Below are 25,908 nucleotides of genomic sequence, written 5' to 3' on the forward strand. Positions count from 1 at the left end.
CTTGCTTCTTGGTGGATTAGCAATGATACGTGAACCCATTACACAACCTTGGAACTGACATTTTTAAAACTGTTGGTCTCAGCCCTTGTTTGATCCTTTGTTACCAGGAAATACTTCTGGTGACTTAAATATGTGAAAAAAGCATATGGTAGAAAAGCAGAGCCACAAAAAGAAAAAGACAGTAGGAAATTTTCATTCCTTTCCCATTGCTGTGCCTATCTCAGGAGGCTGCAGGCCTTTGTTGACAGGAGGAAAAGGAACCCTGCTGCACAGAGCTGCTTTCTAAGGCTGCCAAGAATAACCCTATTAACACTTCTTTTTTTAACACCAACTCAGGGACTATATTTCCTAGCACTGGGACTGGAAGTAGGTAAGTATTCGTGCTTTGCCATACAATGTGAAGTCAGCACTTGAAGGACTGAGGAGGAAGGGGGACCCAGAGACTTATTTTAACTAGTTATTTCTAGCCATAAGAGAACTGTCATCTGCTTCACGTCATCCTATGTCAGGTCACTTAATGAATATTAAAAAGACACCAAACCAAAATAAATAAATATTAAATTTTAAAATAAAAAAAATTATTTTTTTTTATTTTTTAGTTTATTTATGATAGAGAGAGAGAGAGAGAGAGAGGCAGAGACACAGGCAGAGGGAGAAGCAGGCTCCATGTACCGGGAGCCCGACGTGGGATTCGATCCCGGGTCTCCAGGATCGCGCCCTGGGCCAAAGGCAGGCGCTAAACCACTGCGCCACCCAGAGATCCCAATAAAAAAAAATTTAAAAGACACCAAACCTCCAGAAAGTAGGATGGCGGATGTCTATGTTAGTCAACCATCTGTGTCTTTAAGCCATAAGAAGAGGTTTCTTAATAATGATGGAAATTAAGATGAACTAGAAGATCTCACACATCTTGTTTTGTATTAAACACTAGAACTAATCCTAGTTTAGGTAAGCAAAGGTAAGAGAACTTGGAGGCCTTTTACTTTAATGTGGCAGGCAGATTGTACAGGTGCCTGCTGCTAGTGCATCCCAAAACCCCCCTAAAATGATGGAAAGGGGATTTTAAAGCAAAACAAAAGACATAAATGTAAAGCATTCCCTTCTCTCAAAAAAGAAGGGAAGCAATGGAAAAGGAGATGGTGGCAATGAGAATTTGGGTAAATTGCTGACACTGGCTTCCCTACCAGCATCTGAAGAAGACCCTACATAGGCTCATGCCTAGCTAGAGTGGTGCAGAGATTAGAGCACCAAGTACTCCTGCAAATAGAGGTGCTGAAAACAGTTGAAAGTCTAAATTGAAAGGAGTTGAACCTCATCTCACTTCCCGAACCCTTCCTGTGATTGTTCACCTCGAAGTATCTAGACGGAGGGACAGCAGCAGTCTGAAAGGCTAGAGGTACAATTCTGAAGAGCGAGATTATGAGAGGATTTATATTAGTAGTGAGACCTCTGGCCCTTTGAACTTTTTAGCTCCTAGCCTGTGGCAGTCAGGCTTACAGTTCTAAAACGGGAAATTTTTCTCTTGAGAAGTGGATCAAGGAATGAGGGAAAAAATGTAAATTGAGAGCTTCAAGTCAGCTTTTTTTTTTTTAATATAGCATTTTGCTTTTAAGTAGCAAGTATTGAATTAAATAGGATCAAATATTAAGGAAAACCTGTAAGATGTAAGATAAATAACACAACAAAAAAGTAAAGGCAGACTGAGAAAAATGTTTTAAAAAACCAAAAACTAGTAAACTAAGATTAGACCTTCAGAGAGATGATAAGCTATTGCATCCATAAAGTAAGAACAGGAGGCCATAAAACTGAGCATTCACAAAACAGAAAGTTTCTTGGAAATTGAAAATATGACAAACCAACAGAATGAGAAAATATTCATAAATCATATATCTGATGAGAGTCTAACATCAGAATATTTAAGTTCCATAATAATTCAGAAACGGACAAAGGATTTGAATAGATCTATCTACAAAGAAGTCATACAGATGTCCATAAAATGTTTAACATCATTAACAGATGACAAAAAATGTTTAACATCATTAATCATTAGGGAAATGTAAAACAAAACTACAGTTAAATACCACTCCATTCTTTACAGGATGGCTGTTATCAAAAGGGGGGGGGGGAAGCAAGTGTTGAGGATGTGGAGAAATTGGAACCCTCATACATTGGTGGTGGGAATGTAAAATGGCACAGCCATTATGGGAAATAGTTTGACAATTTCTTAAAAAGGTAAACATTGAATTACCATATCATCCATTAGTTCCACTCCTGGATGTAAAACCAAAGAACTGAAAGCAGGAATTCATACACTTACTTGTATACCAATATCCATAATAGCATGATTCACAATAGGCAACAGGCAGAAACAGCCTTAAGTGTCTGTTAACTAATGAATAAACAAAACGTAGTATATGCACTCAATGGAGTGTTATTCACCCATAAAAAAGTAGTGAAGTTGTGACACATGCTGCAACATTAATGAACCTTGAAAACATGCTAACTGAACTAGGCCAGAAGGAAAGGACAAATCTATGATTGCACCTATTATCAGGTACCTATAGTAGCTAATTTACTGAGACAGAAAGTAGAATAGAGGTTACCAGGGCCTGGTGGGGAGAGAGGTGAGTTAGTATTTAATGGGTACAGAGTTTCTGTTTGAAATAAAGAAAAAGTTTTGTCAGTAGATTGTGGTTATGATCGCACAACATTGTGAGTGCAATTAATGCCACTGATTTATCTATTTAAAATGGTCAAAAGGCAGATTTTATGTGGTGTATTACCAGTTTTTAAAAATGAATAACATACCAAGAAATCAAATTGTGTGTTTTAAATAGGAGAGTTGTATGGTGTGGGAATCGTATCTCAATGAAACCTAGAAAAAAAATGATAGAGTAGGGTGGGGCAATAAGAGGATGGTGGTTAGTGGTTCAAACTTGTACGGAGTAGTAAATAGGCATAGCACACTAATGCACACTAGAGTGGATATAGACAACAGTATCTTATGTAAGTATGTGCTGTAATAAGTGTCACTACCGTGGCAACAATATATAAATGTATCAAAGTAACTGGTTGTACAACTTAAGTTAACACATTGTTATATGTCAAATTGATTCAGTTTAAAAATTTTTTAATGATATCAGAAAGGAAACACTTAGAGAAAGACTAGAAGATGAAGAAATCTCAAGGCAGTACAACAAAGAAGGAAAGAGATAATCAAAAGATCCACCCAAGAGGCCCAGAATCCAAGTGATTGCAGAGCACAGTTCTGCCAAACTTTCTGCCATGATATAACAAGGATCTGTTTTCCAGTAGCATTTTCATTTCCACCTGTGCCTTCTGCTGCCAAGTCTTTAAAGTCTGCCTCTCTCCCACAGTCTATTCAAGGCAGTGGAGGCTTTTTCTCTCCTCCTCAAAATTCTTCCAGTCTCTGTTCCTTCCCAATTCCAAAATCACCCTCCCATTTTTTAAAGTATATTTGTTGCAGTTAACACCCATTTTCCAGGTATCAAAATCTCATCCAAGTAATATCTCCTTTATGAGCTCAAAAGTCCCAGATCTTATTTGAATCATTTAAATGGGTGTATATGAGTGAGGCTCTGGGTATGATCCCTCCTGGGACACTGTTCCTCTGCATTTGTGGATTTTTGAAACCGAAAAACAAGTTTTCTGCTCCTATAATATAGTGATGGCACATGCATGGAATAGTGAGAGATATTCTCATTCAGAAATGGAGAGAAAAGGGTCATTAGTTCTAAGCAATCTTTAAGTCCACCTGTTCAGAGTCGTTAGATTCCAAGTCCTAGAAAGAGTCCTCTGTGGCTCAGCACTCTGCCCTCTACATCATCCTTTTTCATGAAAGGTAGCACTTGTCTACAGCTGAGTTTTATCAGCCTGTTTCCTCTCTCTAGAATTTTGAGGAGTTTAACAATCTTTCATTGTGTACTGTCTCTACCCCTTTCCATTCATTTGGCAGTGTTCCTGCTGGTATATGGTCCCGCTCAAGAACCTTGTGACTGTTGTGTATCTTACAGGGATTCATTTGACTAATCAAATACTGGTAACATTTTCCTCCAAAATTGGCAAAACTTTTTAAAAAATGATGTGGGGCACCTAGGTGGCTCAGTCTGTTAAGCATCCGCCTTCAGCTTGGGTCATGACCCCAGGATCCTGGGATAGAACCCATGTTGGGCTTCCTGCTCAGCAAAGAATTTGCTCCCTCTCCCTCTCTCCCTCCTCCCCTTGTGCTCTTTCTCACTCCTCCCTCCCCCGCCTTGTGCTCTCTTTCTCACTCCTCCCTCCCCGCCTTGTGCTCTCTCTTTCTCGCTCATTCTCTCACAAATAAATAAAATCATTTAAGCAAATTATAATAGGGGTGTTGGAGCACGTATGGTGAAACAGACCCTTGTAGCCACACAGTGAGGGACTTGTATGGATTTTTAGGAGTTGGTTTGAAAATACATTTAAAAATTAAAAATATTTCTAGCTGTTGGATTTATGGGAAATTATCATAAGGAACTAAAGATGTGAGCAATGCTTTATCCTCATTAAAAAAAAAAAAACAAAACAAAACCACAGAACCCTTTGGTGCCTGACTGGCTCATTCAGTGGAGCATGTGACTCTTGATCTTAGGGTTGTGTGTTTGAGCTCACCTTGAGTGGAGATTACTCAAAAATAAAATCTAAAAAACCCTATGGTATTTGCAAATGATAGCTTATATAGGAACCATTAAAAAGTATTATTTAACAAAAATAATGCTTGTAGGGATGCCTGGGTGGCTCAGCAGTTGAGCGTCGGCCTTCAGCTCGGGCATGATCCCAGGATCAAGTCCTGCATTGAGCTCTCTGCAAGGAGCCTGCTTCTCCCTCTGCCTATGTCTGCATGTCTCTCTCTCTGTGTGTCTCTCATGAACAAATAAATCTTTTAAAAAAAATGTCTTGTTGAAAAGCATTAATCTCAGGGGGACTGTTCGGTGTATCTTTTTTTATTATTATTTCTTACTTATGTATTTTAAGTATTCTCTATCCCCAACATGGGGCTCAAACTCCCAACCCCAAGATCAGGAGTCCCATGCTTTTCTGACTGAGCTGCCCAGGCACCCCTCTTCAGTGTATCTTTAGTGTAGATATATATAGTTTACATTATATTGTATGATACGCATGTTCTCTATTTCCTTAATTCTAAGATTTCATTAATTTTGACATACCCATATAATAACTGTTAGGGTGAAAAGAATTTTAGAGACTTTAAGATGGAGAGGAAGTATATATGAGATTATTTCCATGATTTTACAGGTGACCTGTTTTCTTCTTTATATCTTTGTTTATCATCAGGAATGACTGCATTGAGCATATATTATTAACGTGGTTATTTTTATTGTGTAGATCCTTTGTTTATTTATGTATTTATTTAAATGAATGGCGGTTGGTTGTAACTCAAAAAGGCAATTTTGAGTAGAGGCTCTCGGGAATACAGATATCCTGCTATTTGTCCTGAATCTCACCCTTGAAGGTCCAGAAAAGAATGAAATGTATTAGTATGTGTTGTTTGAATACTTTTTTTTTTTTTTAAGATTTTATTTATTCATGAGAGACAGAGAGAGAGAGGCAGAGGGAGAAACAGGCTCCATGCAGGGAGCCCGACATGGGACTCGATCCCGGAACTCCAGGATCACACCCTGGACTTAAGGCGGCACTAAACCGCTGAGCCACCGGGGCTGCCCTGTTGTTTGAATCCTACATCTGATTACCATATCTCTTTAATGGGAGCCTTTTTGTCTTTTTCACCGAAGAAGCTGAAAAGAGTGAAGACTCCTCAGGTGCCACAGGCCTCTCCGGCTTACATCGCACATACAGCCAGGACTGCAGCTTTAAGAACAGCATGTACCACGTTGGAGACTACGTGTATGTGGAGCCCGCGGAAGCCAGCCTGCAACCACACATAGTCTGCATTGAGAGGCTGTGGGAAGATTCTGCTGGTAAGTTGGTTTTCAGTCAAAGGGCACACTGGTGACATGTGACTGTTTTACTCCTCCTCGGTCCTCGGGGAAAAAAAATTGTAACTCAGACATTTTATTCCTTGCAACAATAGTTGTTCTACAGTGTATTATTGGTAAAGAGAACCTAGCACCCTCTATATGAAAAACATAGGATCTAGCACTCTTGGGCCAGTGAGTGGCACAGTTGAGTCAAAGGCACAACTTCCTGAAGTGAGGTTGAGATTCATTCACTCAATGGGTATTTCTTTAAAACACACAGTAAGCCAAACTGTAGGATGGCAGAGCCTCACAAGAACTAAGGACTCATGTTTTGCCTCTGGCAATACCACTCTGGTACAAATCACAAATGAAAAGGAAATTATAGTGTGATATGAACCTTGACTTAGAATTTGATTTCAAAAAGGCGTCCTAGAAAAGTTGCCTTTAATTTAGAACATGGAGAACAAATAGGAGTCAATGAAGCCAGAGCAGAGATATGATTCAGGCAGTCCAGTTTCCTCAGCTGCTTCTCATGAAATACCTTTGTATTCCTTCCCCTGAGTGTGTATCCTGTCCACAACAGAGTAGGGCAGGTATCATCACCTTATTCATCATGTATATTATACATCTTTTAATATGAGGGGGAAAGTTGTATTTTTTTTAGACCTCATCATTCTTCATTACTTTAAAGTATCATTTCTTTAAGATAAATATTTTAAGAAACTGTGGCCTAAAAAGCACATTGTTATGTTCAGGCCTTGGCAGAATGGATGGAGAATTTGCTCATTTTGCAAAGAATGTGTGATTTCTATTAATGGTAATTCCCTCTCTCCCCCTTTTTGTTTTTGAGGTGAAAAATGGTTGTATGGCTGTTGGTTTTATCGGCCAAATGAAACGTTCCATCTGGCTACACGAAAATTTCTAGAAAAAGAAGTTTTTAAGAGTGACTATTACAATAAAGTTCCTGTTAGTAAAATTCTAGGAAAATGTGTGGTCATGTTTGTCAAGGTAAGAAACTCATTATTCCCCAAAGTACAAATCATTCCATGAAAATAACATTTTCAAACAAAAAATAATAATATTTACAAATTAGGTGCTCTGTAAAAATCTTCAAAAAAAAATTTTAAGCTGTATCTATATAGCTGTGTGTAAAGATTTGGGAAGAAATTAATCTGATCATGATGATGAAAGACCACCATTGGCTGCCTACACTATATAACTATATGCGGTTAGCTTAAAATTTTTTATATTGCCAGGCTAATTTTTGAGAATGACATTTTCTGAAAGATCATTTAAAATTATCAGTGTGCTTTTTAGGTAACAAAGTATACTTTGTGTATCTATCTGATACAGGCACATTGAGCCCTATCCAAAGCTTTTAGGAACATTACAAAGCTGTATGAAATGCTAATATATTTTCAAAAGGGCAGTTAGTAAGCTAAAGGATCTATGTATTTAATAAGCCATTCTGTAGCAGGGAAATGCTTGTACATCTCTAACCATTTACTATTTGCTGTTAACTATCAGCAAGTCTTAACGGTTTATTTTTGTTCGTTTGCTTGATTGATGTGTGGTTTTGGTTTTTTTGGTTAATTGGTTTTCAGAAAATGCACCTAACTAATAATCTTATTCTTATATCTCCCAGGAATACTTTAAATTATGCCCAGAAAACTTTCGAGATGAGGATGTTTTTGTCTGTGAGTCACGGTATTCTGCCAAAACCAAATCTTTTAAGAAAATTAAACTGTGGACCATGCCCATTAGCTCCGTTAGGTTTGTCCCTCGGGATGTGCCCTTGCCTGTGGTCCGAGTGGCCTCTGTATTTGCAAATGCAGATAAAGGGGATGATGAGAAGAACACAGACAACTCAGAAGACAGTCGAACTGAAGACAGTTATAACTTGGAAAAGGTATGTAGTTAGAAGCCACACAAAAGAATTTTACATTTCAAAATACCTGTTCCAAGGCCTATTCCAAGGCACTGAGCTTGGGTGGTTCATTCAGTTAAACATCTCCCTTTGGCTCAGGTCATGATCCTGGGGTTCTGGAATCGAGCCCTGCATGGGGCTCCCTGCTCAGCAAGGAGCCTACTTCTCCCTCTCCCTCTTCCCGTTTCCCCTGTTCATGCTCTCTTTCTCAAATAAATACATAAAATCTTTAAAAAAAAAAAATGTTTTTTTAAAACCTATTCCAAAAAAAAAACCTATTCCAGAAAATAAATGAATAAAGCATTCAAATTCAGAATGAGGGATCCCTGGGTGGTGCAGCGGTTTGGCGCCTGCCTTTGGCCCAGGGCGCGATCCTGGAGACCCGGGATCGAGTCCCACGTCGGGCTCCCGGTGCATGGAGCCTGCTTCTCCCTCTGCCTGTGTCTCTGCCTCTCTCTCTGTGTGTGACTATCAAAAATAAATAAAAATTTAAAAAATAAAATATTATTTAAAAAATAATAATAAAAAATAAAAAAATAAAAAAATAAAAACACAAATTCAGAATGAAAAAGTACAACAACAAAAAACCTTAGCCAAACAGAAAGAAGGGAATTAAATAAGGACAGAAATTAAGGCTTAGAAAACTACAGTAGAATTTAAAAGTAATTTTTAATTCTTTTTAACTTTTTATTCTTAAAAAACTCTAATTCTTAAAAAGAAATTTAAATTCTCCAAGTGCTAATTCTTGACATGTCCAATGAGATAAACTACCAACTATCCTAATAAAAAAAGAAGGCAGTTAAGTTCAGACATACACATGTAAAAGAAATTTGAAGAATTTACATTTCTGTTAGTAAATTTGAAAGCCTAAATAAAATGAATAATTTTCTAGGACACTGTAAATTATTGAAGAATCAAGAAGAGATGTAATGAAGTGGACAACAACAAAAAAATTTTTTTAATGCCTTGAGAGCTAATCACAGAGTACTCAAATTCCGTTCTTTTAACCCTTTTAAGAGACCTATAATTATAATACTGTTTAAATTATTTCAAAGCGGGCAGCCCCGGTGGCGCAGCAGTTTGGCGCCGCCTGCAGCCCGGGGTGATCCTGGGGACCCAGGATCGAGTCCCACATCGGGCTTCCTGCTTGGAGCCTGCTTCTCCCTCTGCCTGTGTCTCTGCTTCTCTCTCGCTCTCTCTGAATGAATAAATAAATAAATCTTTTAAAAAAATAAAAATAAAAAAAAATAAATTATTTCAAAGCATGGAGAACAAAGAAAACTTCCCAGTTTATTTTACAAAACTAGGATGATCTTAATTCCAAAGCCTGACAAAATAAAACAGAAAAGGTACAGTTCAATCTAACTTACGAATTTTGATGCAAAAAATACTTGGAGAAAATGGTTTTTTATTTATAAGTGAAATCAAATTACTTATTTAAGAATAATATGACCAAGTAGGTAAGAGTTCATTCTAGAAATGCAAGGATTGGTCAGAATGAGGAAAATTCAGTAATATACATCATTATATTAATAGATCAAAGGAGAGATTATTTGATAAAGTACAGTAACTGTATTTAAGTCTTTAGATGGTATTTCCTCAAAGTGATTTTTTTTAAGTTATATTTGTTTCTTATGCCTAAAGCCTGCTTGCTCTAAGTTACCTATATTTTTCCAAAAGTAGCCAATGCAGACCAAAATAGCAAAAATATTGACAATAAAGTGGCAATCCTAAAGATCATAGGGGAGCAATTAACTGAAGTTTGAAAAACAGGATTCAACAAAGGTATTTCAAAATCCATATACGAGTCAATAACTTTTTTTTTGTAAGATTTTATTTATTGATTTATTTGAAACAGAGAGAGACAGCAAAAGAGAGTACAAGCAGTTAGGAGAGGGAGAAGCAGGCTCCCCACTAAGCAGGGAGCCCAATGTGGGGCTCAGTTCCAGGACCCTGGGATCATGACCAGAGCCGAAGGCAGACGCTCAATCACCTCAGCCACCCAGACACCCAGTAGCTTTTTTATATAAACCAAACTATAATTCACAGGACTTTTGAAAGTAAAATGAAAACGTTGAATATAATGTTGAATATATTTTATCAACTGTTAGGATAATCATATAGAAGAAAATACCTGATTCACCTTAACAACAAAATACATTGAGAAATAACCTTAAAAGGAATACTTGGAACCTATGGGACAAGAAACCGTCTACTCAAGGAATGTAAAAGATTTGGATAAATTGTTTTCAGAATTTGACAAAATGAGGGCACCTCTGTGGCTCAGTTGGTTAAGCCTCTGCCTTTGGCTCAGGTCATGATCTTGGGGTCTTGGGATCAAGCTCCACATTGGGCTCCCTGCTCAGCGGGGAGCCTGCTTCTCCCTCTCCCTTTGCTACTCCCCCGCTTGTATTCTCTTGTTTGTGCTCTCTCTCAAATAAATAAAATCTTAAAAAACAAAACAAAACCTGGAAAAAATAGACTTCTTAGTGTCTTAGAAAAGAAATCCGTTTTACTGTCCTAACAGTGTTACAAGAGAAAGGGAGCTGAGGAAAACATGATCTTCTTTACACTTTACTAGTATGTTTGGGAGTTATAGAGATGTTAATTTTGAAAGAATAAGAAATACCAGTGGAAGCCAACATGGGAATTAACCCACATTTCTTATTATAATTCATAAGACTCCAAGGTCCTCTATGTGCATGCATTTTTTTTCCTTTTGTCTCCTGTCTTTATTTTAATACTGCCTGACTGAAACAAGTCATTCCTGGAACTTTTTAAAAGAATACCTTCAGCAGGTAGAGCATGCAGCTCTCATTCTTGGGGTTGTGAGTTCCAGCCACATTTTGGGCAGAGAGGTTACTTTAAAAAAAAAAAAACTTCAGAACACAACCAACCCATTTCCAAAAGAGAAAGTTATTCTTAATTTTGGGGCTACTTTATAGCTCCCATTCCTACAGATTTCCCCTCACCCATTATATGTGTGACCTCATGCATTCTTCAGGATTTTCCAGAAGAACCATTTATATATCACATCTGAAGTCATAAAGATCAAAACAAATTGTTTGGACCTTCTGAAGGATATTTTTCTTTTTTTCAGTTTGAAGTTTCAGATACTCTCAAGGAGATGCAGTAGAAAATGTTGGGGTTCTGGAGTTTCCTCAACTTTTATATGTTTTGGAATTAGTATGTTTAAAACACCTCATGCTTTGCCTATTCTCTGCATCAGATCAGAACTGTCCTTTTTTCTTTTTCTTGTTTTAAGATTTTATTTGTTTGAGAGAGAGAGAGAGAGAGAGAGAGCGCGAGCATGAGCCAGGGGAGTGGCAGAGGGGAAGGAGAAGCAGACTCCCCGCTGAGCACAGAGGGCAACACAAGGCTCCATCCCAGGATCCTGAGATCATGGCCTGAGCTGAAGTCAAGACACTTCACTGAGCTATCCAGGCTACCCTTTTCATTTTCTATTTTTTGCCAAAACTATAAAACCACAATAATGAATGTATGTTCAAGGCTTTTCCTAAGTCAGACATTGTTCTGCATACTTGATGTGGAGTATGTCATTGAAGCTTCCTAACAGCCCCATCTGATGGGTGCGCTGCCTTTGTTTTATAGGTGACCTAACAGGTCAAGTAATTAGCCCAGCATCACAGCAGCCAGTAGGTGACAGAGCTTGTTATTTATTTAGAAACAGAGTATATGTGTTTATATCACAGAGCTATTTTCCATCCCAGAATAAATAAAAATGATAACTTTATTTTTATTAATGATAATTTAAAACCATTAGTTGTTAATGTTAAAAAACTGAGAGTTTGGGGGGGAAAAATTGAGAGTTTGGGACACCTGGGTGGCTCAGCAGTTGAGCGTGTGCCTTTGGCCCAGGGCCTGATCCTGGGATCTGGGATCAAGTCCCACAATGGGCTCCTTGCAGGGAGCCTGCTTCTCCCTCCATCTGTGTCTCTGCCTCCCTCCCTCTCTCTCTCTCTCTCTCTCTCTCTCTCTCTCTCTCTCTGTCTGTCTTTCATGAATAAATAAATAAAATCTTTTTTTTTTAAATTGAGAGCTCAATAAATGTAGTGAAGAGGAAGCTTGTGCAGAATTTGCTCTTTATGCTCCATAGCAGTGTATGAGTGAGACTGCTCTTGAATGCTGATCCATTCTGTGTGGTACTTTTTTTGCTGAAGGCTATGGGAATGAGGGGGGAGAGAGCAAAGGGGATAAAAGGACCTTGGAGTAACATTTTATGAAACTTAAGCAGAAGCATTGTACAGTGGCAGTATCGTAGCCAATGAGATTTATCTGAGGCACAATTATTTGCTAATTGAAACGTAAGTAGAAATTTAAAATAAATGCAGTATTTAAGAAGACTCAGTTTGATTTCAGAACCCCAATCTTTAGGCTTCCAATCTTCATCAAAACATCTACTTATATAGTTATTTTTTTAAGTTAATATGGAAAGTCAGCTTTTCTTTCTTAACTTTCTCTGTCTACTCCTTGATCGTCAGCTGTCTATCTTCAACCAGTTTCCTTTACCACAGGAGAAAGAAGATGTCCCTGTGGAAATGTCAAACGGTGAACCAGGTTGCCACTACTTTGAGCAACTCCGTTACAATGACATGTGGCTAAAGGTTGGCGACTGTGTCTTCATCAAATCCCATGGCCTGGTGCGCCCTCGAGTGGGCAGGTGGGTGTTACTGAATCAGGGAGGATGCAGTTGGGGCTGATGATTTGGAGGGGGTAGAGATTCATCACTCTTGAGGATGAAGTCAAAAGTTGTCATCATTCCCCCATGATCCTGTAACTTCCCCAGCTTCCTCACACCTGTTTGTCCTGCTTTTGTCTCTAGCCACACTTCCTTCTTATTTTTTTTTAAAGATTTATTTATTTATTTATGATAGACAGAGAGAGGGGGACAGAGACACAGGAGGATGGAGAAGCAGGCTCCAGGCCGGGAGCCCAACGCGGGACTCAATCCCGGGACTCCAGGACCGGGCCCTGGGCCAAAGGCAGGCGCTAAACCGCTGAGCCACCCAGGGATCCCCCACACTTCCTTCTTTAAATCCTCCCCATGAATTTTTCTTTTCTTCTCCTGCCATTTACTGAATTGTCATCCCAGAAATCTCCCTGCCCCCCTCACATGATGAACTCTTAGCTTAAACTTAGATAGCACTTCCTTAAGGAATCCTTTCCTGTCCCCTGCAGACTGGATTAGGTCTCCCCATTACTTTCAGAGCACATGCCATACCAGACTGCAAATTCCCTGAGAATAGGGGAATTTTTTTGGCCTTTTGCTTGCCTTTGTATTCCATGCTCTAAGCACGATGCATGAAACATAGTAAAGGCTCAGATATTTATTGAACAAGTAAGTGAGTGAAAGTTTGGCTACATGGCATAAAACAGCAATGACAGAGTCAGGTACAAGACTGGGCAGTAGTGGATAGCAGTTATGAGTAGTGGGTCTTGGTGTGAGTTCCAGCCCTGCTGGCTGCATATCCTTAGGCAAATGATTGACTTCTCTGAACTCCAGTTTCCTCATTCTATTTTCTCTTCATTCAGTAATCATTTGTTATAAACTTCGTATTTGCTAGGCTATAAGGATACCTTGGTGAATAAAACAGACAAATAGCCTTAATACTGTGGATCTTTGTTCTAGTGGGAAGACAATAAACATTGTGAATAAAAAAGAGTACAGTACATTAAGTTGTGATATGTGCTGTGGAAAAAATAGAAAAGACTAGGGAATTAGGAGTGCCATGGTCAAAGTTGAAGAGATGCCAAAGTTTAAATAGGGTGGTGTGTCTAGACCTCTCTGAGAACTGATAGTTGAGCTAACACTTGAAGAAACTAAGGGAGTGAGTAATGTGAATATCCAGGGGGAAACCTTCCTGGGAAGCAAAACAGCCAGTATGAAGACCTGAGAGAGAAGTGTGCCAGGCCTGTCCAGATCTGGAGAGTTTGTTACAGGAGGAGTGAACAGTACATTGAATTAGATAGAAGATGAGGGTTCACAGCATATGGTGCAACTCTTGTGGACCTTAGAGACCATTGTTGGTACTTGGGCTTTTACTGAATTAAAGGAAGTACCATTGGATTCTTTCTTTTTCTTTTCTTTTTTCTTTTCTTTCTTTCTTCCTTTCATTCTTTCATCCATTCATTCATTTTTAAGATTTTATTTACTTGAGAGAAAGCAAGCCCGATAGGGGAGAGGCAGAAGAAGAAATAGAAATAGACTCCCCAGAAGAGAGACATGGCAGAAGCCAGACATGGAGCTTGTTCCCAGGACCCCAAGATCATGACCTGAGCCAAAGGCAGACACTCAACTTACTGGGTCACCCAGGTGCCCCACTTGGATTCTTTTAAGCATAGATGTGATATCTGAATTAGTTCTTAGCAGGATTACTCTGCTACTGGTTGTTGAGAGTAGCCTTAAAGGGTCAAAGAAAAGCAAGGAAATTTGCTAGGAGGCCGTTGGCAATTATTTAGGCACCAGTGATTGGTGACTCAGGCCAGCAGTCAGATCCTGTTGTTAATAGGAAAGGTTGAGTTAATAGGATTCCTGATAAATGGGATGTGGGGTCCAAGAGAGAAGGAGTCAAGGGTGACCTCTGTGTTTTGGCCTGAGGAACTGGAAGGGTAGAGTTAACACAAACGAAAGTGAGGATGTTGCTTCATGTCAGGAACCACAAGACAATGGGGACAGTAATCCCAACTTGACTGGAGGTGGTTGTGAGGAATGGTATGATACCTAGCACACAGCAGTCAGATGTGAATTTTTATTTTTGTCTGGGGAGATAATATCTGGCTTTCATCAGATTCTCAAAAGGTGAAGGGCTATTTTACCTTGACACACAAAAAGGTCATGTACCCCATTGTCTTAAATACCTGCCACTCATGTGAGCTGACCCCAAATATGGATGGTTTGTCTACTCCACTTGATGAGTCCAGTGATAGATGCTCAGTTTTGTTTTCATCATGAGCATTTCAGGAAAAAAAAACCTGGGGCTTAGCTAAAACTATTAAGTCATATGCCTTGGTATTGTGTTAAAAAAATTTTTCCCTCAGATGAGTAGCCAATGTCCATCTCTCTTTTCAAATGTCTTCTGTACTCAAAGTGGGAAAAAGTCAAGGAAACTGTGTTATCAAAATAGTCAATGGAACTCCTAAGTAGTTAAATATCAGTAAGTTTTCAGTTAAAAGAATTTTTGATAAATTAACCCTTCAAAAATGAAACATATCAGAATTCTATTTTAATGGAATTTCTCCATTTTTCCCCCTAAGAATTGAAAAGGTATGGGTCCGAGATGGAGCTGCATATTTTTATGGCCCTATCTTCATTCACCCAGAAGAGACAGAACATGAACCCACAAAAATGTTCTACAAAAAAGAAGTATTTCTGAGTAATCTGGAAGAAACCTGCCCCATGACATGTATTCTGGGTATGTATTTATGCCTTTTCATTTAATCACATTCATCCTACAACAATTGGTTAAATATTCCTGTGTTAGGCACTGTTCTAGGTACTAGGTATACAGCGATAAACAGACCAGAGTCTGCTCCCCTAGAGACGTAACAATGGGGCATAGGTTGGGGAGTCAGTAAATGAATTAAGTCTATAGAAGATCAGGTAGCAATGAGAGCTCTGAATGAGAATAAGGCAGAGGAAGAGGATGGAGAGTAATGTTGAAGGGAGAACTTGTTTTAGGTAATGTGGTCACCAAAATCCTTTCTGATAGGTGACATTAGTAGAGCGCTGAAGACAGCGAAGAAGAAAACCATCTGAATATAGATAGCCATGCCTCGTTTTATTGTGCTTTGCTTTATTGCGCTTCATGGATGCTGTTTTTTTTTTTACAAATTGAAGGTTTGTGGCAACCCTGTGTCAAGCAAAGTCTGCCAGTGCCATTTTTCCAACAGCATTTGCTCACTCTGTGTCTCTGTCACATTTTGGTAATTCTCACAATATTTCAGATTTTATTACTGTTATATTTGAGATGCTGCGATCATGATAAAACTTTAATGGGGATGCCTGGGTGGCTCAGCAGTTGCGCATCTGCCTTTGGCTCAGGGCCTGATCCCAGGATCTGGGATTGAGTCCCACATCAGGCTCCCTGTGAGGAGCCTGCTTCTTCCTCTGCCTGTGTGTCTGCCTGCCTCTCTCTTTCCCTGTGTGTATCTCATGAATAAATAAATAAAATCTTAAAAAAAAAAAAAAAAGCTTTAATGGATGAGGGAGGAGTTTTTTCTTATGGATGAGCAATGGCAGTGGTTTCTTGAGAAGGAATCTACTCATGGTGAAGTTGCTGTGAAGATTGTTAAAATGGTAACAAAAGCGCTAAAATGGTAACAAAAGATTTCAAATATCATGTAAACTTAGTTGTTAAAGCACCATCAGGATTTGTGAGAATTGACTTCCAGTTTTGAAAGAGGTTCGACTGTGAGTAAAATGCTATCAGCATCACATGGTACAGAGAAATCATTTGTGAAAGGAAGAGTCAATCAATGTTGCAGACTTCACAGTTGTCTTACTTTAAGAAATTGCCACAGCCACCCCAACCTTCAGCAATCACCATCCCAATTAGTCATTGGCCATCATCATCCAGGCAAGACCCTCCACCAGCAAAAAGATGAGGACGCCTACCTGGCTCAGTCGGTAGGGCATGTGACTTTTGATCTCCGGGTTTTGAGTTCCGGCCACACCTTGGATATAGAGTTCACTTTAAAAAAAAGGTTACAACTCCCTGAAAGCTCAGATGCTGGTTAGCAATTTTTAGCAATAGTGTTTTTTAATTGTAGTGTGTACATTGTTTTTTAGACATAATGCTATTACACACTCATTGGACTACAGAATAGTATAAACAAAACTTTTATATACAATGGGAAACTAGAAAATCATTTGACTTGCTTTCTTGTGATACTCACTTTATTAAGGTGATCTGGAACTGAACCTACAATAGTTCCAAGGTATGCTTGTATCTGAGATTTTACTCTTTTTAGGCACAGCAAACCTAAAATGCAAAGCCCTTAAGGCATAGTATCTGGGCATGTTTGAGACACAGTAAGAAAGCTGGTGGCTGAAGCAGGCAGAGCAAGAAGGAGAGTGTGGCAGGAAATGAGCCCCGCCCACCCCAGGGCACAGTCATGGTAGGTCTGTTGGAGTGTGCTGAGATTGAGTTTGGAGCAGATAGGAAGTCCTGTGGGGATTGTGAGTTGAGAGGCAGTGGTGAGCCATCATATGCACTGGAGGAATCACTGTGGCTGGAGTATGGAGAATATGTAAGAATAAGGTAGGAAGCATGGAAAGGAGTTAAAAGACTTTTACAGTTTCCTTCAGACCCTTAACCCTAGTAATGTTGTCTGTAATCCAGAAATGATCAGGGCTCGTGTTGGGGTTTCTGTTCAGTCATCCTACTGAGTGTTCCCATGCACTCTGCTTCTCAGATACAGTTATATGCATCATAGGCTGTCATTGTTTTCAGCAGTTTTGTTTTGTTTTGTTTTTAAGATTTAATTTATTTATTCATGAGAGACAGAGAGAAAAGCAGAGACACAGGCAGAAAGAAGCAGGCTCCGTGCAGGGAGCCAGATGCAGGACTCAATCCTGGCACTCTGGGATCATGCCCTGGGCCAAAGGCAGCTGCCCAACTGCTGAGCCACCCAGGTGTCCCAGCTGTTACGTTTCTTCTTGCCCCGAATTAGTCTTGCAGCTTACTTATAAACCAACTACTCTTCCCATCTTTTGGTATAGTTTTCCAAAAGGTTACTAAGTACAAACTTTATATTGATTCCACATGGTTATAAAGAAGCCACCATCATCATGCTTATGGCCAAGAGGAAATAACTGTTTTACACTTAGACTTTATTTATTCACTAAGTTTACCTACATTGTTTTGGTGCTTCAAATTTTTTCAGAAGTGGATATGATAAAAATACCTGAATGGCTGGTAGTTCAACACATTTTCCACTTTGCACCCTTGTGTACCTTGGGGAGAGAGGGATCAAAGGCTAGTGAAGTTACTAAGTCCTTCTTGAGTTTCTGTAGCAGAGAGTATCTTCCTTTTAACTCATGATCCAGACTAAAGTTCCCTAAGACCTTACCCCCAGCCAGAAGACTCAAAAGGGAGCATGGTAAATGTGAGACTGAAGTCTCCTTTTTTAAGGTAACCATATCATTTATTGCTTTTTTTCTTAGTGACTACACTGGGAATTACATCTTAAATTTGTGGCAATCTAGTTTGAGTCAATACTACCTTAGCTTCCATTGTATATTAAACTCTGCTCCTCTACAGCACCATCCCTCCTCATTTGTGTTATTGTCAGAAATTACATCTTATATTGTATGTATTTATTGACATAAATTTATAATTAAATCATATAGGAGGGAAGAAAGAATTCAAAACAAAATACAATATTGGCTTTTATATTTACATATGTGGTTATCTTTATTGGTGTTTTTTATTTCTTTGTGTGGTGTCATTATCTGATGTCCTTTCATTTCAGCTTGAGGATTTCCCTTTAATATTTCTTTTTGTTTTTTTTTTTTTAAGATTTTATTCACTTATTCATGAGAGATACAGAGACAGGCAGAGGGAGAAGAAGCAGGCTTGCTGCAGGGAGCCCAATGCAGGACTCAGTTCCAGGACCCCAGGATCATGACCTGAGCCAAAGGCAGATGTTCAACCACTGAGCCACCTAGGCACCCCTCCTTTAATATTTCTTGTAGACCAGGTCAACTAACAACAAACTCCCTTGTCTTTTGTTTATCTAGAAGTATCTTGGTCTCCATTTTTGTTTTTTTTTTGTTGTTGTTTTTTGTTTTTTTTTTTTTTTTTTTGGTCTCCATTTTTGAAGGGTACTTTTGCTGTGTGTAAAGTTCTCCATTGACAGTTTTCTCTCTCATGCCTTCCATTAAATTGGGGGAGTTTTTGGTCTTCACATATTCTTTCTTCTCCTTTCCCTCTCTCTCCTCCCTCTGAGATTCCCATTAGGCCTACATTGATGTGCTTTATGGTGTGTCACAGTCTCATAGACTGCTCCTGGTCTTTCTTCTTTCTGTTCCTCAGACTGATCATTTCAGTTGGCCTATCTTCCAGTTCACAGGTTCTTCTGCCTGTTCAAATACTCTAATGAAGGGCACCTGGGTGACTCAGTCGGTTGAGCATCTGCCTTCACCTTGGGTCATGGTCTTGGGGTCCAGGGATCGTGCCCTGTATCGGGCTCTCTGCTCAATGGGGAGTTTGCTTCTCCTTCTCACTCTCCCTCTGTGTTCTCTCTTTTCTCTCAAATAAATATTTTTTTAAGATTCTTTAAATTTATTAATGAGAGACACAGAGGGGGAGAGAGAGAGAGAGGCAGAGACACAGGCAGAGGGAGAAGCAGAGAAGCAGGGAGCCCAACATGGAACTTGATCCCTGGTCTCCAAGATCACACCCCAGGCAGAAGTCTGCTCTAAACCGCTGAGCCACCCAGGCTGCCCTCAAATAAATCTTTTTTTTTTTTTAATCCTGTAATGAATTTTTCATGTGTACTTTTCAAAAAGTACTTTGTTGTACTTTTCAGCTCCAGTGTTTCTTTTTTTTTTTTTAAGATTTTATTTATCCAAGAAAAAAAGCACAAGGGGGGAGCAGAGAGAAAGGGAGAAGCAGATTCCTCACTGAGCAGGGAGCCCAATTCAGGGCTCAGTTCCATGACTCCAAGATCATGACCTGACCAAAGGCAGGAGCTTAACCTACTGAGCCACCCATGCACCCTTCAGCTCCCGCATTTCTATTTAGGCTCTCCAATTCCTGTCTCCTTCTTGATGATCTCTGTGTGGTGAGTCAGCATTCTGATTTCCTTTATTTCTTTGTCCATGGTTTGCTTTAATTCTCTGAGCATATTTAAGACAGTTGATTCAAAGTGTGTGTCTCATAGGTCCAATGTCAGCTTTCTCTGGGACAGTTTCTGTTCATTTCTTTTATCCTGTGAATGGACCATTGTTTCTTTGCATGGCCTCATAATTTCTTATGAAAACTGGATATTTTGAATATCATAATATTATACCTCTGGAAATTGGATCATCCCCTTTCTTCAGGTTTCATTGTTACTGCTTATTGTGGGTCGTAGTTGCTTTTTTAATGTTTTTTTCTTTTTTTAAATAAGATTTTATTTTATTTGAGAGAGAGAGAGAGCACAAGCTAGGGAGGGGCAAAGGGAGAGGAAGAAGCAGGCTCCCCGCTGAGCAGGGAGCCTAACATGGACTTGATCCCAGGACCCTGGGATCATGACCTGAGCTGAAAGCAAGATACTTAACTGACTGAGCCACCCAGGCTCCCTGTGATGTTTCTAAACTAGTTTTTTAAACTCTGTTTGCTGTTTTGTGTGGTCACTGAAGTCTCTGTTCTGTTAGCCTAGTGGTCAGCTAGTGACTTAATAAGGATTTTCTTAAATACTTGGATCAGTGACAACAACAAAATCCCAGTCTTTGCAGCTAGAGGCTGTGTCTGTGTTGGAGCATACCTTCATCACTCAGCCTGGAAGTTTACAACTCTGCCTTTGCCTTTACTTCCTGCTTGCACAGGGCTTTACTGTCAACCAGAGGTAAGAGTTTAGGGCTTTCAGGTCTTTTCTGAGAATGTACCCTGCCTGTGGCGTGTGCATGACTCTCTGGATTCCCCAGAATGTTTTGAAGCTTTTCAAAACTCTTATTCCCAGGGCACCTGGGTGGCTCAGTGGGTTAAACATCTGCCTTTGGCTTGGGTCATACTCCCGGGATCCTGGGATCGAGCCCTGCTTCGGGCTCCATGTTGGGAGAAAAGAAAACCAAAAACTCATTCCCCAAAGCATCTCACAGCCCAGGTTTTTTTTGCCAGGCTTTTTCACATTTGTACCATTTGCTTCATCTGGCAGCATCTGGTTCATTTGCCTTCAGGTACTTTCAGCAGAAGTACCATAGCCACTTCTCTGATGTGAGAGGATTCCAAGTTAGGTGAAATAAAGGCAGACCCTTTCCATTAGTACCTCAGGAAGCCACCCATGTTGGTCAAAACAGGCAACCAGGGCAGCCCCGGTGGCTCAGTGGGCAGCCCCAGTGACTCAGTGGTTTAGCACCTGCCTTTGCCCCAGGGTGTGATCCCGGGGACCCAGGATCGAGTCCCACATCAGGTTCCCTGCATGGAGCCTGCTTCTCCCTCTGCCTCTCTCTCTGTGTGTCTCTTGTGAATAAATAAATAAAATCTTTAAAAAAAAAAAAAAAAAAAAAACACAGGCAACCACTATTCTTTGAGAACAAGGACTGCTCAGCTCCCTCCAGCACCAGAAGTGCTCCCTCACACTAGGAGTGCAGACTGCCATCTTCATGACTGCTGAGCCAGACAAGCGTGGACAAATGGGGCAAGAGTAAGCTGAAATGCTCTCCTGCAGGCTACCTCTCACTTTTTTTCTTGATTAAAGATTCACGTAGTTTTAAACGTTTGGCTGTTTTCCAGAGTTCCAGTAATGTTTTGACAGATTTTGCTGGCTTTTCCCCATGTTTCTATGAGGGAATGGCCCTTGAATCTCTCTGCTTCACTATTTTCACCAACATCATTTGGAGTAATTTCTTTTTATAGACACCTATTAGAATTGCACTCTGTAATTTATAAACTACATATCCAGGATCTCTTTTATTTTTCACTGTGACCCTGTGTGAAAGATGCTGTCATTGTCAGAAAAGTAAAGTTCATGTCCAGTACATTGGCCAAAACTAACACCTAGGTCGTCTTGGCTTTTGCTTCTGTACTGGTGTGTAGATTGTTGGTTTACAGGCAGCAGGAACACTGTGAAGAGTGCAAATATTATCCAGCAGGACACTAGCCATACAGTGAGATGTTACTTCATCTTGAGATAAACCGCAAAAGGAAATGCATCTAGTGGTCACAAAACGGGATTTCAGCCCAGCTCATGCATTTTAGTACCCACCCCCTAAGAAAGAAAAAGTGTTTTTGTTATATTTTATATTGATTTTCAAATGCAAGGAGGCAGATTTTATTTTTAATTAACTTGTTTCTTTTTCTTTTTTAAGATTTTTATTATTCATGAGAGACAGAGAGAGAGACAGAGACACAGGCAGAGAGAGAGACAGAGACACAGGCAGAGATCCCAGGACCACGGGATCATGCCCTGAGCTGAAGGCAGACATTCAACCCCTGAGCCATGCAGGAGTCCCTAATTAACTTGTTTCTATAGAAAAATTTAAAGTGTTTAGGGAACCCTGGGTGGCGCAGCGGTTTAGCGCTGCCTTCAGCCCAGGGCGTGGTCCTGGAGACCCAGGATCGAGTCCCATGTCGGGCTCCCGGCTTGGAGCCTGCTTCTCCCTCTGCCTGTGTCTCTGCCTCTCTCTCTCTGTCTCTCATGAATAAATAAATCTTTAAAAAAAAATACAAAACATGTAGCATTTTAACCATTTGTAATTGTACAATTCAATGATGTTAACTAAGTCCCTTAACAATATTGTGCAACCATGACTACTGTTCATTTCTAGAATTTTTCATCTTCTGGAAAGAAACTCTGTACCCAACAAGTAGTAACTACCCATTTCTCTCAGCACCTGGTAATATCTGTTCTGCTTTCTGTCTCTATGAATTTTGCCTATTCTAGGTAATTCACGTAAGTGAAATCATGTCAGTTGTCCTTTTGTGTCTGGCTTATTTCATTTTAGCATACTGTTCTCAAGGTTCATCCAAAGTGTAGCACGTATCAGAATTTTTTTCCCTTTCAAGACTAAATAATTTTCATTGTATGTATATACATCATTTTGTTTATTGATTCATCTGTTGATGGCCATTTGGTTTCTGCCTTTTGACTATTGTGAATAAAGTTGCTGGGAACATTGGCATATGAGTGTCTAATTGAGTTCCTGTTTTCAGTTCTTTTAGATATTTACCTAGAGATAGAATTGCTGGATTATATAGCAATCTGTTTAACTTTTTGAGAAACTGCCAGGATGTTTTCCACAGCAGTTAAAGCATTTTACATTCCTACCAACAATGGATAAAGTTTCCAATTTCTCCATATCCTTGCCCATACGTGTTATTTTCTGGTTTGTTTTTTTAACGTAATAGCCATCTTAATGGGTGTGAAATGGTATCTCATTGTGGTTTCAATTTGCACTTCCCTAACAATGATGTTGAGCACTTTTTCAGTGTGCTTATTGTCTGTATGTCTTTCAGGAAATGTCTATTCAGATCCTTTGCCTGAAAGGATCTTTTAATTGGGTTGTTTGTCTGGTTATTGTTGAGCTGTAGGAGTTCTTTGTATGTTCTAGATAACAGACTTTTACCAGAGATATGATTTACACATATTTCTTGGCAACTTTGTCAAAAATCAATTGCTTATAAAAACCCAATTGTGCGGATTCATACCTAGACATAATTCTATTCTGTTGATTTACACTTCTATCCTTAGGTCTGTGTATACCTTTTAAATCTTCTGACTTTTGAGCCATATGAATGTATTCATTCAAAAATAATAAAAATTTAGGGGCACCTGGGTGGCTCAGTGGTTGAGCATCTGCCTTTGGCTCAAGTCATAATCCTGGGGTCCTGGGATCAAGTCCTCCATCAAGCTCCTACAGGGAGCCTCCTTCTCTCTCTGCCTATGTTTCTGCCTCTCTCTCTCTGTGTCTCTCATGAATGAATAAATAATAAATAAAATAAAATATTAAAATAATTGTTAGCTATAGCCACAGTTTACTCCTTTAATTTCCCTCCAATTTGCCTTCCAGGAAAGTGTGCTGTGTTGTCATTCAAGGACTTCCTCTCCTGCAGACCAACTGAAATACCAGAAAATGACATTCTACTTTGTGAGAGCCGCTACAACGAGAGTGACAAACAGATGAAGAAATTCAAGGGACTGAAGAGGTTTTCACTCTCTGCCAAAGTGGTAGATGATGAGATTTATTACTTCAGGTAAAGTTTTAAAAACTAAAGAGGAAAGAGCACATCAGCTTTTAATAGGAAAACTTATATCAAAATAGTATAGATCATAGTGGTTTTTTGTTTTTCTTGTTAAGTCTAAAACCAGAGCAGTATATGTTTCAAATAGAAAATAATAATAATTCAGCTAGAAATTAAAGGAAAATCCTCATAATCTGCTGATATGTGGTAACTGCCCTTGTTGTAGACTCCGGTAATTATAAAATGGAGGCAGAAATCCTTGGTTCTCATTTTTAGCCTATTAAAATGTTGCCTAGTTCCATAGTATGAAAATTCTTTTCGCTATACTATATAGGCAACTAGATCCAAACTTTGGATCTAGTACGTTTGTGGATATTCAACACAATCCTTTAAAAACTAGCATCCATAGTATGTGTGACTTTATAAATAGACATTGAAGGTCTTTCCTTTGCTGACTTAAGGAGTGTACGTTGCAGATTGCAGGAAGTCTTTCCTTTTTTTTCTTTTTTTTTCTTTAAGATTTTTATTTATTCATAAGATACACAGAGCAAGAGAGGCAGAGACATAGGCAGAGGGAGAAGCAGGCCCCATGCAGGGAGCCTGACATGGGACTTGATCCCGGGACTCCAGGATCACGCCCTGAGCCAAAGGCAGACGCTTAACTGCTGAGCCACCCAGATGCCCCAGTCTTTTCCTTTTTTTAAGATTTTATTTACCTATTCGAGAGAGAGAGAGAGAGAGAGAGAGAGAGAGAGAGAGAGAGAGAGATGGAGGGGGGGCGGGTAAGAACAGAGAGAAAGCAACAAGCAGACTCTTCGCTAAGCACAGAGCCCAGTGCAGGGCTCGATCCCATGAAATCATGATCTGAGCCGAATCCAAGAGTCAAGACACTTAACCAATGAGCCACCCAGGTGCCCCAGGAAGTCTTTTCTAAATATTGAGGCAGAGGGTAGCCCTGATGGCCCAGCGGTTTAGCACCGCCTACAGCCCAGGGCCTGATCCTGGAGATGCGGGATCGAGTCCCACATCAGGCTCCCTGTGTGGAGCCTGCTTCTCCCTCTGCCTGTGTCTCTGCCTCCCTCTCTCTCTCTCTGTCTCTGTGAATGAATAAATAAAATCTTTTAAATAAATAAATAAATAAATAAATAAATAAATAAATAAATAAATAAATAAATAAATAAAGGAGCCTGCTTCTCTCTCTGCCTGTGTCTCTGCCTCCCTCTCTCTCTCTCTGTTTCTATGAATGAATAAATAAAATCTTTAAATATATATATATAGAGAGAGAGAGAGAGAGGGAGGCAGAGCATTGCTTTCTGATCAATCCTGGAGTGGTGTTTGGTGATTTTTTTTTTTTTCACTTCTTTCAGAAAACCAATTGTTCCTCAGAAAGAGCCCTCACCTTTGTTGGAGAAGAAGATCCAGTTGCTAGAAGCAAAATTTGCTGAGTTAGAAGGTGGAGATGATGATATTGAAGAGATGGGAGAAGAGGATAGTGAGGTCATTGAGCCTCCTTCTCTACCTCAACTTCAGACCCCCCTTGCCAGTGAGCTGGATCTCATGCCCTACACACCCCCACAGGTGACAGTGACAAGTTCCTGTTACTTGTTTTATTCTCAATTTTGGTTCATACCACACTCAAGCCAAGGGAAGGAGACATCCAGCTCACACATGTGAGCTTCAGCCTGGAATTCTGCAGGAAAGAACAGATTTTTTTCTTTCTTTCTTTCTTTCTTTCTTTCTTTCTTTCTTTCTTTCTTTCTTTCTTCTTCTTTCTTTCTTTCCTTCTTTCTTGATGCCACTGAGAATTTTAAATTTCATGTTTTTTTAAATGTGCACAGATAGCTATTTTTAATGGCATGTTTAGTTAGAAAGCTCTCCCTGCCCTATATTAAAGGAAAAACAGTGAAGAGTGGCATCACCCTATTATTCTAGCTTTTACTGCCCATATCTTTCCAGTCGCTCTTTAGACCTTCATCTGGGTGTAGGTGATCCCTGTTGGCATTTTTTTTCTCATTCAGAATTTTCTCAAGACAGAATTGTGAGGTCACCATTATGGATTATAGTCATGGAATCCAGTGAAACTTTCATTTATTTA

At 39.5% G+C, this 25,908-nt stretch overlaps 1 protein-coding gene and 1 non-coding gene across 26 annotated transcripts in view; both read left to right on the top strand.

Annotated features, from left to right (window-relative positions):
• PBRM1 (polybromo 1) overlaps positions 1–25,908 on the top strand; it is a 115,811-nt gene that overhangs the window by 73,894 nt on the left and 16,009 nt on the right. For 19 of the 25 annotated variants that reach the window (XM_055343385.1, XM_055343386.1, XM_055343387.1 and 16 more), the window contains 7 exons: positions 5,793–5,978; positions 6,829–6,986; positions 7,624–7,887; positions 12,441–12,586; positions 15,181–15,338; positions 23,642–23,825; positions 25,181–25,391. In XM_055343385.1, the coding sequence (XP_055199360.1) occupies positions 5,793–5,978; positions 6,829–6,986; positions 7,624–7,887; positions 12,441–12,586; positions 15,181–15,338; positions 23,642–23,825; positions 25,181–25,391 (1,307 nt within the window). The remainder of the gene's footprint in view (positions 1–5,792; positions 5,979–6,828; positions 6,987–7,623; positions 7,888–12,440; positions 12,587–15,180; positions 15,339–23,641; positions 23,826–25,180; positions 25,392–25,908) is intronic. The other 6 variants (XM_055343398.1, XM_055343407.1, XM_055343382.1 and 3 more) reach the window with 1 other exon arrangement.
• Positions 12,162–12,301, top strand: LOC129522623 (U4 spliceosomal RNA). The gene has a single exon (XR_008666925.1). It is a non-coding gene; the product is annotated as a U4 spliceosomal RNA (small nuclear RNA).

The sequence above is a fragment of the Nyctereutes procyonoides genome, unplaced genomic scaffold (genome assembly GCF_905146905.1).
Source record: "Nyctereutes procyonoides isolate TBG_1078 unplaced genomic scaffold, NYPRO_anot_genome, whole genome shotgun sequence".
In the NCBI taxonomy this organism is placed as follows: Eukaryota; Metazoa; Chordata; class Mammalia; order Carnivora; family Canidae; genus Nyctereutes; species Nyctereutes procyonoides.